This window comes from Sminthopsis crassicaudata, chromosome 2 (genome assembly GCF_048593235.1).
Source record: "Sminthopsis crassicaudata isolate SCR6 chromosome 2, ASM4859323v1, whole genome shotgun sequence".
Lineage (NCBI taxonomy): Eukaryota > Metazoa > Chordata > Mammalia > Dasyuromorphia > Dasyuridae > Sminthopsis > Sminthopsis crassicaudata.
Window position 1 is genome coordinate 168,460,054 of NC_133618.1, and position 15,625 is coordinate 168,475,678.

At 33.0% G+C, this 15,625-nt stretch overlaps 1 protein-coding gene across 1 annotated transcript; it reads right to left on the reverse strand.

Moving 5' to 3' along the window:
* Positions 1 to 2,170: 2,170 nt before the first annotated feature.
* Positions 2,171 to 15,174, reverse strand: BTBD3 (BTB domain containing 3). Its single transcript, XM_074287853.1, is given in 5 exon segments — positions 2,171 to 6,089; positions 11,720 to 11,838; positions 12,455 to 12,545; positions 13,034 to 13,188; positions 13,191 to 15,174. Coding segments are annotated over 5 exon segments (1,557 nt in total). The 5' UTR covers positions 13,350 to 15,174; the 3' UTR covers positions 2,171 to 5,056.
* Between the last annotated feature and the right edge of the window lie 451 nt (positions 15,175 to 15,625).

A 15,625-nucleotide genomic window follows, 5' to 3' on the forward strand; every position in this document is an offset into this window, starting at 1 on the left:
GGGGCAGAGTAAAAACAAATTTATATTTATTATCCCTTCCAACTTTGAAATTCTATGTTGTTTATTACTAATTGGTAAGTTAGTGTTTATTGTTACTTAGATTGGTCACTATTTAAAAAAACTTCAGTCTCAATATTTAAATACTCAAATATCAAATTGATAAAATAAGGAACAGCTTTTTTTTTTTTTTTGCATTTTTCACTGTTCAAGTTTTTTTTTTTACTTGAGAATATCTTGTGCATTACCAAAATTTACATTTATTACTAAAATGTAATAAATCGCAAGTACCATAAGAAAATAATGAAGAAGATAACTCAATTTCAAATTGAAGGCTAAATAAACACTTACAGTTTACTAAGTGCCTACTATGTGTTGGAATTTCAGAAACCACAAGTGTGAAATCCAGCTAAAATTCCTATGAGTCCAGGGACAATGGATGATGTGAAGGGTCAATGGCTGGGAAAAGATTGTAAAAATAGAAAACTGCAGTAAAGTGTTTCCAAATATTCCCAAAAGGCAAAGAAGTGCTGGTTTACTATAATATCCAATAGACCAATGGGGTAAGTCATCATTTTAATCTTTTTCTCAACAAAAAACAATTCTAGCCCAGTCTAATAGCAACAGTTTTTTTTTTTTTCTCAATAGAAATACATCTTTGATCTTAATGACAGGTCAATAAGATCTCATTTTATAGAATTATGCTTTACAGCCAAATTTTTTTGGATATATTTCATATGAGAAAACATGTAATAGTATGTACAAAGTAGATTTCCAATAAACATTAATTAACCAGAATTATAAAAAAAAATTTTAACTAAAATTTTTAAGTATCTATGCTTTTTAAAGCTGTACCAAAAAAACAAACAAACAAAAAAACACCTCCTTTTTTTTTTTTTTTGCTGAGGCAATTGGAGTTAAGTGACTTGCCCAAGGTCACAGTGTTAAATGTCTGAGGGCAGAATTGAACTCAGGTCATCCTGACTTCAGGGCTGGTGCTCTATCCACTTCGCCACCTAGCTGCCCCCAAAGAATCACATTTATAAAGCATCTTCAGCGACTCTTTCTTTAATGTAACAGTGTCTAGCTCAGAGTCCAGAGCACAGTAGATGTATACTAAGTGTTAACTTGGGAATTCCCTTTGATTCTTTGTCATTACCAGTCAAGCAGTTTCAGTACTATCTTTCTATATTCATCAGGAAAGAAAGATAATTCTAATAACCAATTGGTCCACAAATAGAAAAAAACAAAAAACAAAACAAACAAACAAACAAAAAAAAAAAAAACAAGGCAGATAGTAGGTTCACTCCAATAGACCTCATTCAATAGTGAGGAATTTATATACTTTAATGTAGATTGTGATGGAAGTAATAGCTAAGACATTCATGGATATAATATATATATATTTACAATTTAAGTTTTATGTGGGATTAAGTTGAAGAAAGAAGACAGTTCTTTTTTTCCTTTGAAGTATTTCTAAAAATCCTTTTTTATAGCATGTTTGCTTCAAAAGGATGAATTCTGAATAGATGAACTGGGTCAGTGAATATATAGAGGCTTCCATAATAAGCCCTAGTTGAAAAGTAGCAAAAAGATGCACAGAGGTTATGATCTTAATTTAATAAATGAATATAAAACAGAAAATTGAGCTAATAAAAATGTTTATGTTTTTAACTTTTAATATTTTCCTGGCTTGGCATAACAGGCACCAAAAGCATGATCCCATCATATATTAGATGTCACTTAGCTTAAGCACAATACATTTGTTTGTGTTTCCTAGTTTGTTAAGATTCACAAAAAGTTTCTGCAGGCTATGCTATCAAAATGTCAGCCAATAAGGAATTTAATAAAAGGAACATATATATATATATATATATATATATATATATATATATATATATATACACACACACACACACACACACACACACACACATCTTATGCACTCCATCTCATTAGCTTAATAGTCAACCTTTAACAATATAAATGATAAACGTATTTATTGTTCCTGAAGAATTGTCTCAGATTTATTTCTTCTTTGATGATCAGATAACTTAAAATGGACCAAAGCAAGTGATTTTATGGTGATATCTATATAATGAAAAGTGTTAAAAGTTAATACTGTTCCTGCTCTTTTTTACAAAGGCTTAAAAAATACTGAAGAAAACAACTCTACGAACCAGTTTTATGTTTATTTGTATTTAACATGATTATACACATTCATGTGTCTAACAAGATCTGCACTGTTACATTAAAGATACAGTACAATAAACATTCAACATGAGGTACTTCATATTTATATATTTGTCCTTCATAAATAATGCTTTAAGCTTGCTAAATTCAAGCACCCTGAAGCACAACTGGCTGCTGTGATCTGAAATTAGCTTAGCTTAAGCACCTTAAAAAAAAATTCAGTGCAATAATTATGTAGAAATTAAACCATTTACTTAAATACTATTTAAGATATAAAGAATGTTACATAGCCTAGTTTCCCTCTATCCCCAGAATTAACATTGAAATACAAAGACTGCCAGGTACATTTAAAAATAGCATCTACAGCATGTTCTGTTTATTGAAGTTGTGTTTATATACCAAAGTTGCCTGGTTTGTTAGAAATATGATCTAGTTTTATAACCTATAACTACCAAGAATATACTCAGAAAAGCTAAAAGCAAGCACATCAGTTTTTCATTCCATTTGTCTAAAATACTGAAGGGATAACAGATTTAAAATAAAGTTTTCCACAGTAAAATATCCAACTTTAATTCAAGAAAATCTGCCTAACTTCATCACATGGTAAACCTAGCACTTAAAAAAAAGAATGGAAGGTAAATGTAAAATGAGAATGAGTTTACTGAAGACATAAAAGGGGTATTCTTCCATCTGGCTGTCATCAGGTTAATTCCTAAACCACCAAGAACATAGCTACTTAAGAATAGCATGGACAATGATTCACTGAATTGAGCATAATCCAGAAGAAGGCCATAAGGTTGACCCCAATTCCTTAGGGTTATACCATTTTCCTAGTTTCTAATAATTTTTTTTTAATAAAAAGAATGCATGATGGTTAATCAGGCTAATTTTTTTATTTGTTTTGAGGTGGCAAAGAGTAACTGGCAATTTAAAACTATATTAAAAATAATTTGCAGTAGTGTTCTAGGGAATATTTCCCTTTATTCCATTAGTATTTTGGCTCATCTCCTATTCACAATCTTCACAATATCACATTATTGTTAAAGCTCTTGGAAAGCTGTCCTAGGGGGTTTTCTCTAATTACCAGTGACAGTCAACTCTTGATTGTATAGATGGGGACAGCAGCACAGAAGACTTTGAAATCTCAGACAATCCACTGTCCTCCTCTATTAGATTAGGTAATGAGAAAGCCATCCCAGTTTTATTAGGTAAAGGGAAAAAAGTGGCCTGGTAGCACACTAAAGAGGGCAGGGTAAAGGAAAATTGCCTAGGACCATACTAGGGTGAACAGAGGAATAATTTCTGTTCTACCACCTAGATGGCAGACATAGAAAGAAGGAAATTCCTGAGTGTGCAAACACACACACGCACACACACCCCAAAACTACCCCCTAGCTTCAAAAAGCCAGTCTAGGACTGTGCCGAGCAAGGGGAAGGAGGCAGCCACAAGCCGCACTCTGGGTGGCGGGGGGGAAGACATCTCAGGATCATACTGGGCAGGAAAGCAACCAGGAGTGCATGGATAGTTCACATGCAAATAGGTCAGTCATAGTGAACTCTACCAATAATGTAGGTACTAAATTGCCACAAACAATCTTATAAGGGAGATTATTTCTTGTAAAACAGACAATCCCTTGTTTATGTTGTACATAGAACATATGAGAAAGCTAGATACAATGCTGATGTTTTGGATATTAAGTATAATCCACTTTAATCCTTTGAGATCATATTCTATTTTCTGTAGGTATTTAATATCACTTTAGGGTGACTAGATGGGACTATTCTAGCCATCTAGGTATTTTAAAGAATTATCACTAATGGATATATTATCATATATTCAAAGCATATATAAGGTAAAACAAGTAAAACTGTTATGTGAAGAACTCTGTTAACTAATTGGCATTCAACCAATCTAAACAATTGTATGGTCCTCTTTTAACAGAAAATATATATAGAAATTAATCCTATTATGTATTAAGCAACTATGATATATTAAGAGCTATGTAGAGAGAAAGCTTTATTTTTTTTTCTCTCTCTCCTCAAATTGTTAATTCTAACATGTGCTATCAATTTTGTATCTTTAAGATTCTTCTACTTTCCAATAAGTGACAAGCCTGTAGCCCTTTTCTGTTATGAATGAAAACTATGATTTTGAAGTTACTTCCAAAAGAAATTCATGTGCTTCAAAATTCTGTCCTTCCAGATTAAAGAAAGGTAAGTTAATTGTTCTCAAGGAGTCCCTTTAAAAAAATCCAGTCTTTCAATTTTTCACTGACACCTCCAGGGAAATTGCTACCTTTAGCTTCACATGTACCAGTCCAATTAATTCACATAGCAAGTACAAAGCAAAAGCTGAAAAGCAATGAAAAGGAATAAAATAAAAGTCAAAAATGATTATTACCTATTTGCTATATATTCAACCAAACTTACAACTGTTACTTGTAGATTAAAAGAACTTCCTTCCAAACTAGTCTATTTTTTTCCCTTGAGCCTTAAAAATAAAATAATCCTCCACTCCATTTTATACTACATATTTACACAATGATCAAAATAAAGCCCAAAGGGAAATTTAAGACAATTATAAAAAGATTAATTAGACAAAAGCAGTAAAGAAAATGTACACAATTTTTCTTAGTATATAGACGCAACTTTTAAAATAATAGCCTTAATCAGAACTTGGCTCTTTTGAGCATCTAGTTAGGAATGGAAAACTGCATTTTAGCCTAAAAAATAATTAAGAATTGCCCATAACATAATTCATTACAAATTACCTGTACTGAGTACTTATCTGCAGATAAGCAAAGCATTAACATGTCTGAACAAGATATGCACTTCAAAGATCACACTTTCTTTTGGAAATGATATTTTAAGCATAAAATATAAGTTCAGGAATTTGTCCACCCTGTACACCAGTACCATTAGTACTATCTGAAGAGCACTGAAATTGGACAGTCACTTTGCCACACTGAACCTCTGTCATTCCTTCCTGTCCAAAGTAACTCAATTCATTGCCATCCAAAATTACGCTGGCTGTGTAAAAAGTGTCTGGCTCAATCTGCACAGGATATTCAAACCACACTGGGAAAGTGTTGCTAGATCCATCTGAGAAATACTTGCTTAAGTTCTGTCCCAGAATGACACCTTGACGTTTGAGTTCAATCTTGGCACTGTATTCTGCTGAACCACAACTGGAGCCATAGAGCCCAAAGCCAGCAATGAAGACCCTTTTGTCCACAGCAAATTGAATGCTGTCACAACGACCCCGGTACCGCCACTGATTGCTTCGGTAGGCACAGGACTGGAAGCGGTGGCAACGCTGTGGAACAAGGCCCTTACGGGCATTGCTCACAAATTCTAGCTCAGGCTTTTTAGCTGCTGTGTACCAAAGAAAGATGTCGTTGGTTTCATTCAGAGTCAAAACTCCAGACTGGGCAGCGCCATTTGCAAAGTCATCAAGGGCCATGGTGGGAATTCGGATCAAGTACAGTGCCTTTCCAAGGACCTTCCGTTTATTTTCAATGCTCAGTGACAGCTCCTGGCGTTGACACTCAACTTCAGCCCAATTGAGAGCAGCCTCAAAAACAACAATCTCTTTGGCATTCAGAGTCTCCCTGCGGAGGATACTCTCTAATGTTTGGAAATCAATATCACAGAATCCCTCAGATTTAAGAGCTAGCTCAGCCTGGGCATCAATGACTTCCCAGCAGCGCTGGGTCAGATCAGGTTCTTCAAAGAGGCAGCTCTGGGAAAGCAGCACACAAGCATTTTTCGCACTGAGACTGGTCTCCAGGAAATTGACACAGGCTCGAGCAAGATGAGGGACGATGTACTTTTTGGCAGCATAAAGGGTGGCAAGCACTGTGTCTGCAGCCAAGTCAATTTCATCACAATAGATGTATCTGAAACAAAGGACACAGGTGTAATGGGACTTCAGCAGAGTACTATATAATTAGCATCAGAAAAAGCAACAATGTGCAAGTTGTATGGAAACATGTATAGGGACCTACTGTATATCAACTAAGAGTTAAAAGCAAAGTACATAATCAGGTGTGTTATCCTTGCTAAGATATATGACTAGAGAACTAAAACAACTCAACAGCAGGGGTTAAATAAATAAGGTTTCTTTTGATCTTAGATCATCTTTGAGAATGTAATAAAGGAATTTCACCGTTAGATGGTAGGTGACAAACAGAATAAATGAGGAATAAAATGTCAATGTCCAAGTGGTAACCAATGAAAAAAGTACAAGAAAAGTTCAAATGTAAAAAAAAAAATACACAAATATTAAAAGAAATTAAGCATAAATAATCAGATTTCCTACTTATGGAAAGACTACTCAAAACTGGCTGGTACAATAGGGATATTTTTTAAAAAGCATTATTAGAGGATGATAAGCACTGGTTTTCATCTTACAATAATTTTTATAATATTAATATACATTACAAAGCAAATTTAGTAATCAGGAGTTTTTGCAAAATGATAACAAACCATTTAGTAGTAACTGATACTTGAGAAAATGATACTTGGATAAAAAGATGAAATGAATATCTATCTCAGAGAGATGTTTACAATGGGCCTGTCAGATCCTCTGAATCAGTCTCCATTAGAATATTAATCCAATACAGTTAAGAAACTAAATAAACCTTGTGAATATATAGTTACTGAAATATGAGGAAGGTGATAATTCTGTGTTTATTGAACATATTAGTTTCCTTTCAAAACTTTCATCTCATTTTACAAGAAAGTTTGTTTTCAATATACTTTATGAGATGGGTAAAGAGAAAAGATTTTTGGAATTATTTTAGGGAGAAATCTTTGCATATAGAATCATGAGAAATTTCTTAATTACTATATAAGTTTTTTCTAAGATGCCATCTGCATAAGAGATAAAATATAATGCTAAAAATGATGGAGAGACAAAAAAAGTGAACAATTTCAATACTTGACAGTGTGCGCTCTCTACTGGACAGGCTGCATCTGGAGTACTACATTTAGGTTAGGAATGTTCAGTTTTAGAAAGGACACTGATAAGGGTGAGAACATTGGAGAGCATACACGAAAAATGCCCAGGATAGTGAAGAACTTTGACATCAGACAGGATGAGAATCAGTTGAAGAAAATTGGTTTATAATGTAGAAGAGAAGATCTGGGAGACAGGAGAATATTTGAAAGAGGTCGTAGGTTGTTTCTGCTTATCCAGGAAAATAGAAATAGAAGCAATCAATGGAAATTGCTGAGGTAGATTTAGGATCATGAGGGAAAATGTTCTAAAAATTAGAAAGTAGGAAATTCATTTTACATATTGGAATAAGCTGCTTTACAAAATAGTGGGTTTTCCCTAACAGGAGTTACATCATGCCAAGGCTGAATGGCCATTTGTAAGGTCTGTTTTACATGGGATTTTAAATCAAATATGGCTTGAACCAGGTGGCCTCTGAGGTTTCTTCCAACTCTGACATTCTATGATTCTGCATATCTAATAATTTTGCCCTACTTGCCTTGCACAAGTAGGATTTGTGATTATAAATTAAATAATGTAATCCAATATTTTGTAAACATAAAATGTTATGCTAATGTGAGCAACTACTAGATTTCATCAGCAGAAAATTTCTGTCTTCTTTTGTGGAAATAAGTTTCATTATAAAAGAATATGTGTATATGTGTATGCCAGAAATGAGTATGTATAATTGAGAACAAGCACACTCACTCAAAAGTGAAAGGACACAAATTTCCTCCATTAACAATTATACACATCTTAATATTTTTTTTAAAAAAAGAAAATCTCTTATATTTTCCTGAAAAGAGTAATTTTTATGCAGAATACACTTCAGGTAGTTCTAGGACTAGTGAATGATTTTTTTTTAAAAGGTCCTTTACTTAACTAAAATTGACAATTAACTAAAGATATCAACTTGTGTGAAGTTTTCCGAAGTTGTCAAGTCTGAAATAATTACAAAAAAACATTTACATGTATTCCTTCCAACTTTAAAAATAAGTAGCACCTTATTTACAAACTTTATATTTTTTAAGTGAAGGAAAGCTAACTCAAGTTTGCATATATTTCTGTGATACTGTGAACATTCCATTGTCATTTCTAGAGAAAAGTACCTTTAAGTAGCTTAAGATCAAAGCATTAGAATTGCAGAATCATAAATTTAGACCTAAAAGGAATTTCAGAAGCAAAATGCAAAATATCTATCAAGTCTAAACCCCTTATGTTACAGATGTGGAAACTGACAGGTAGGAAGATTAATTAATTTGTCCAATATCACATAGGTAATAAGTCGCAAAGGCAATATTTGAGCTCAGGTTCTTTGTCTGACTCCCAAACCAGAGTGTCCTACCACTGTAGTGCACTTTGGAAACAAGATGTCACACTTAGAACCTATTACTTTCTTTTTGTCTTTAATATAACAGAATATAAACAAATGATTTCAGAAATTTCTGCCTGCTGTGTTTAACCTAATTACCTTTTTGTGATCAGTCACCATTTCCCATCCTCAAAAAAAAATGTATTAAAAAACAAGAAATATTCATTATATTTTTCAATCTCTCTCCTTTAGTCAGAAGTACTTTTTTACATCATTAAGAAATTTACATAGATAGAAAGATATATACTGACCAAAAAAAGATACTTAATGATTCAATATCATGAAAAATATAACTCAAGAAGTTAGGTCTACTCCCAGTGAAACAGTATAATGAAACAAAGATGGTAGCTCATAAGTGAAGTTATATTCCCAAAATCATAACCATGATCTTTAATTATCAAGAATCAAACTTCTAGATAAATAAACCAATTATTGCAGAACTGACTGGTGAAGTATTGAAGATTCAATATCAGCTGAAGGCAGTTAAGTGGTTGGTTCAGTGAATAAAAAGCTAAACCTGGAGTCAGGCCCCCTTGAGTTCAAATCCAGCTTCTGACACATTAGTTGGATGACCCTAGCCAAGTCATTTAACCTATATTTGTCTCAATTTCCTTAACTGTAAAATGAAGATAACAATAGCACCCACCTCAAAAAGTTGTTATGAGGATCAAAAAAGATAATATTTGTATAGCACTTGGTACAGTGCTTGGCACAAAATAGGCACTATATAAATGCCTATTCTTTTCCCTTTCTTCCTTTTCAATAGAAGAATAAGGAAATGCTGATATCCACATAGGGTATGGTCAGTGCTTATTAATTTTATCCTGGTAGTATTATCAGGTCTCCTAATCTAAGATCTTAAAGTTAGAGAGTAGCAGTTATCTTCTGGATCCCATACCCCTTAATTTTAACAGAATAATATATCAACTATATAGTTGATTAGTATTATATGGCACAAGACCATATTTTACAACTTGATGGAAAATTGAATATGCTCATTATAAAACTATAAATAAATTAACTTCCTTAGATGTTAATATATTTATTTATAATAAATTTGATTCTGAAGCAAAAATAATTACTAGGGATTTTTAAAGAAAAAGTAAAACTTGTGATTTTACATAGAATCTTATTTCTTTTGTCTTTATTTTCCTTGTCCTGGTTTATAACTGCTGAAGATAACTACTGATCCAAATGAGTTACCACTGATTCTACAGTTAAATCAGAATACTGAATTAATGACATACTATTATTTTCATCAGTAATAGAAGACAATGTCAAACATAAGAGATTGGAACTTCACTGAAGAAATAATCTAAAGGTGAATTTTTCTTTTTTTTTATTCACATAGAAATATATAAAATGGCTGAAAAGGTAATAAAGAAATGGCTGTTTTATTAACTTTTGAAGTTATATGTTCCTCTGTACATCTGATTTCACTGTATTCCAATGTTAAAGTTATATTCAGCAGCACTGATAAGCCTCCAGAATTTAGCAGACTTTCAAACCACAGCTGAAATAAGAATCTAAATACATTTAAGTCCAAATTTCAGAGATATTAAAAACAGTTTTCAGTAGATAGCATGTAAAATGTAACATTTATTTTTAGCCATTCCTGGAATCACAACAGAATGTGGTGGATTAGTTGCTCAATAAATCAGTGAATAATTGTCATCATGTTTGCTTTGTATATATGCTTTTGATTCCAATGACTTGAAATCCCTGCAGCAGTACTTTATCTTTACCTCTGTTTAATATATCATGGCAAAGAAGAGGTTAAAAAAGATATTTGACAAGCATTATTTAGGATGACTAATGGATTAAAAGGCAGTAATTGAGAACTACAGTATTACATTATAAAGCATTAGTACCATACTACATAGGATGATTATTTTAACTGGTTAATGCCTGCATAATTCTAAGAGATACTAATGCTCATAATGTAACAAATGATTCTTTAATAAACACAGAAAGAAAAAAAAAGGCAACCCTGTAACTTTTTGTTTCTATAGTGTATTTTTCCATATTTAAAAAAGCTTTAAAAATTTTTATTTTTCCATATTTATTTAATTTTTTTATTTTTCCATATTTATTTTTCCATATTTAAAAAAGAGAGAAAAATGTCTTTCCTTTCAGATTCAGGAAGACCTGGGTTCAACTCTTGCCTCTGACACTTCCTAAATGTCTGATTACTAGCAAGTAAGTCATTTAAGTTAAGACCAAAAGATAAAAACAAGCTGCATCTGATATTCACTGGTAGAGGGACTTCCTATATTAAGAGTTCTATATATAGACTGGAATAGAAGCAACAACAGCATAAAATGAATATCTATTTATTTCAAAAGGTAGTTCAAATTCTAGTACTTGGCGATATCCTAAAATGACAATTCTTAGAAAACAATGAAATTTATTGTACTCTTCTAAGAAATGAGTTTAAAATACAAGTATAGTTTTAAAAACAAGCATGTATTATCTTTGGGCACTTGTCTTTAAAAATTTTGTGAGATTAAATGGTTAAAAGGAGTCAACAGATGAAGTATGGCACTGATGTTAAATTAAATAATGTTGCAGTTCTCTCCATTATTACTTTAAATCTATTAGATATTCCAAGAAATGTTTGTTTTAAAAACTCTTTGCACTATCTCAAAAAGTCATTGAATTTTAGAGCTCACAAAAATCATTCATTTCAAACTTCTTACTTTACAGATGGGGAAACTAAGGAAGGGCCAGAATGATTGAGTGACTTAGTAAAGATCATATCACACATCCAAGAACAGAACCTAGATCTCCTTATTCCTAATTCAGTGTTCTTTACATTAAGAAATGAAGCGTTTTTTTTTTTTTTTAAGGTAATGCTTAAATTAGCCAGATATATTGCTTTAATAGATACTAAATTAAAAACTAAATCAGAACCACATGTCCAAAGATACAAGATTAAATTTTCAATTAAAAAGTTTGTATTGTACAATGTGCTTTTAAATGTAATCATATGCAGTCTTTTTCGGGTATTAAGTGTAAATATCAAAAAGCAATCTCTTTGTCTATTCATGCTTTTTGTTGATGTTAAAATATAACTCACATTTCAACTGCTACTAGCAGAGTAACCATGTAACCATACAGCATGAATAATTCTTTTCCAACACATAAATGATGCTTACTTCAGCATAGCGAGAAAAGCAGCAGGTTCGACATCTGGTATACGGATTTCATCTTTGTCCTCAGCAAGCTCTCCATAAAACATTGCATGGAATACAGAGCTCCCAACAGCTAAAACATACTGTGGAAAAAGGGAAATCTTATTTCATGCTCTAAATTGAAAGCACTTTTAACAAAAAACTACCCAGCAGAGTTACTATGAACAATCAGTTTCAATGGCTATATAGCACCAACATCAGTTCATCTGAAAAAGTAAAAACATTAAAATCTTACAATAGTAATATAAATCCAACATGTAAAAATAGCCTTTAAGTTACTAGCTTCCCAAATGCTTAAAAGTGACTGTTGAACTGGCACCCACAGAAAAATCTTATCTAACAAACCAACTCTCAGAAAGTGGTAAACACACACTACTTTGCCAGCCTGTCATAGCAACTTCTAGTCACAACAGATTTTATCATATGACTGGAACTTCAAGAGCGTGCATATATTTGTGAGGGTTATAAAAACAGATAAATAGGGGCAAAGAAAGACTTATGAAGCAGCCAAAGTACCTCACAGAAGTAGCTCCCTCCCTGATATGCTACTCCCCAATCCTCTCATACATAAACCTGAGACATAACCAACCATGCAGTGCCTGTCAAAGGATATCTGTTCACACTAAGTTCCAGCCTAATAGTTAAAAGTTTCCTCTTTGTTATTCCCAGATCTAAACTGATAATGCAGCTGTTGCTTACTTTGTGTCCTGGCAACCGCTGTGTCCCACCTGGTGGCCCAACCACAAAATGAACATCTGCCATCAAATCATTGTTGAACATCACCGCATTTCTACAAACAGAGGCAGTTCATTAATTCACAGCATCCAGCATTTTTTACACACCCGGTCCACAGTCCCACTGGCCACAAATATCGAAAAGCCAAGCAATATTTCAGTTACTTTGAGGTAAAATAGTCAACAAAGATTGTAAAATATATATAACCATGCTTGTAATCACTAAAAATGTTGGTGAACAAAAGCAGAAAACTCATCCAAGCTTTTTATAGAGTAAAAAGTTCCCATTATCTAAGAATTTAACTATGCATGTCTCATGGGCACAACTACATTGAGTTAAATATCACAGCTTGTAAAAACATTTTTATCTTAGAGAAAAACAGCTGTACTATTTGGAAAATAGATGAGACACATTTTATTACCAACAAAGCTTCTGAATTAGATAGGAAACACATATTTGAGTTAAAACTTGGAGGATACACAAAAGTAAAAAACTTCAAATGAATATAAATTTGAAAGTAAACAGAATGGTCTGTGTACTTACCTTTCTCTAATGGTAGGATAAAGCCCCTGCCAATTAGGGGCTGGGATAGTATTATTGTTATTGAGATTCTGCTGGTGATACTGCTGGACAGTGGTTGTACTGGAGTTGGTTGGCTTCTTACGGGGAAAAATATCAGCAGCCATCTTCTTCTTTTTTTGGTCTTCAAGGTAATGATTTCATAGCAGACTGGTGGCAACTTGGTGCTGTTACTGCTATTTGCCTTCTTAGAGCTTTTCTTGGACCTGTTCTTGACGGTCTCTGGAAGCATCAAAAAAAAGGTAAGACATTTCATGTTCTTTCCCTTGTCATCTACCATGAGGACCGTATGTCTGTCTGTGCAGCTAGAGAGTCTACATAGGTAAGCTCATTAAGAAAAATAGAATGGATGACAAGAATTTAAAAGTAAACAATATTTTGCTTCTCTTCCAGTGAGGCAAGGTGACCTTTTCACTATGATGAATAAGAAACTGGCTTTAAGTTTGATCCAGTACTTGATTTGTTAAATATATCTCCATTATGATTCTTGATTCTTATATTTGCTTCTAAGAGCCTTTTTCAGCTTCCCAGATCACCTGAAAATGCTACAGTTTGCAAAGAAGATATATAGAGAGCTGTAGCATTTGTTTTCTGAATTAGGTTAGCAAGATGAGCTTGCTGTAGCAGTGCGAGTCTGTTCAGCTGGCTGAAGTTGTGTGTTGAATGGATCCGACGAGAGTAGGTATTACAGTCCTGCAGATGGAGTCAGACAGCCAGTGTTTTGAGCCAATAGCTGAAGTCACCGACAATGATTGGACCAAGAAACACAGTGACACCTATTGTAATGTGCATAGCTCCTATATTAAAGGGACAGCAGTTGCTTTTTCTTGCTCACAGTGCATTCAAAAAAGAAACTACATACAGAGCACATTTAAAATACAAGAAGTGAATTTATCACTATAGTGTGCTTTTTTTCCCTCTCCTCTATAGACAGACAATTTTTTTCCCCCAGGGAAAAACAAATAGCACCAATTAACAAAGGACATATTCTCCTTTTATTTCTACCAGATTAATTTTCCACAGAGCATTTAATTCAGAATATTTTAACAATTCTCAAGCTTAAAAGCTTAAAAGAATTAATAGCAAAACCATATTAAACAAATTTATTGCAGGAACATCTTCTAATAGTCTCTTTTGATGCAAGTTATGTTATTATAGTGCAAAACAAGAAAGAGATGAGATCATGCATTTAGTTTTAATTTACTGTGTTTCTAGGTACAATAATGCTTGTTGATAGGAATCCCAAATCTCAACACATTTAATCAAACATCTTATAGAAACCTGGTTGTACTACATCATTAAAAAAATTCAAGATGTACAAATAAAGATTCATATGAGACAGATTACAGGGTTGTTTAAAAACTGTAATTCACTGAAAATACACAAGTTGGCATTATATACTAGTTCAGGCATTTGAAATTTAAGTTAAAGTTGATAGTCTTATTTAGCTTTGCTATAAGTTTAAAGCAAATTAAAATAAGATGATAATATGTCCTTTAAAGTATTAAGTATTTGGCTGTCTTTTGTTTGTTTTGTTTTTTTAAATGATACAGGAAGATTTTCCCTGCTTTGAGACATAAAAATAGGAACCACTGAATGGCTTACATAAGTTCAGCATTCACTTCTGGCCGCAATAAGGAAAAAAGGGGGGAGTCAAAGCACCTGTTCTATATTTTAAACTTTTTATTTATTTATTTATTTATTTTTTTTTGGTAAAGAGGAGCTGATGAGGATGATAATTTAATCTTATCCTCATATTGATTTAGATTGCTTCCTCACTGGTTCATTCAAAGCACAAGATATTTTCTATTTCCACATATCTCACTGTTACTCTTCTAGTATTTCTTTGTTCTTTATTATACCATTTTAATAAATAACTTAGTAAAGATCATATAAAAATCATGTTATTCTTCATGAATGCCTTCATTTACCATCTTCCACACTAAAACTTATCTATATCCTTACCTATCCTCTTCTCTTTCCCTCTGCTTCCAGAGGATGAAGGTGGGCTTCTTTGCCAATATTATGCCATCCATTTGTATCCTTGATTCTAAACCTTGATATTTAAAAATAAATCAATCCATTCATCATTCTCTCTCTCTCTCTCTCTCTCTCTCTCTCTCTCTCTCTCTCTCTCTCTCTCTCTCTCTCTCTCTCTCTCTCTCTCTTTTCTCTGTGTGTATGTGTTTCATCCTCAGTCTATCTCTCTCCTCTCTTCTCTTCACAATCTTTCTTGTGATTTGCCTAAATAGAAATTCTGGTCTTTTTTATGCTAACACAGACATTTATGTGCATGCAATATTCTGATCCTGGAATCTATCTGAATGCTTTATATCTCTCCTCTTCTTATTGTTACACTTTAGAAAGAGCAGTCTGTGATCTGTTGCTTTCATTTCAAAATCCACTTCTCCAACCAAGCCATTTCTTAAACCATGGCTTCAGAACCCACCACTCCATGAAAACTACTAACTTCAAAATAGCCAGTGTTCCTAATTGCTTAATCCAAAGACAGAATCTGATCAGGCCTCATGTTCTCAATCTTTTCCTTCTTGATAG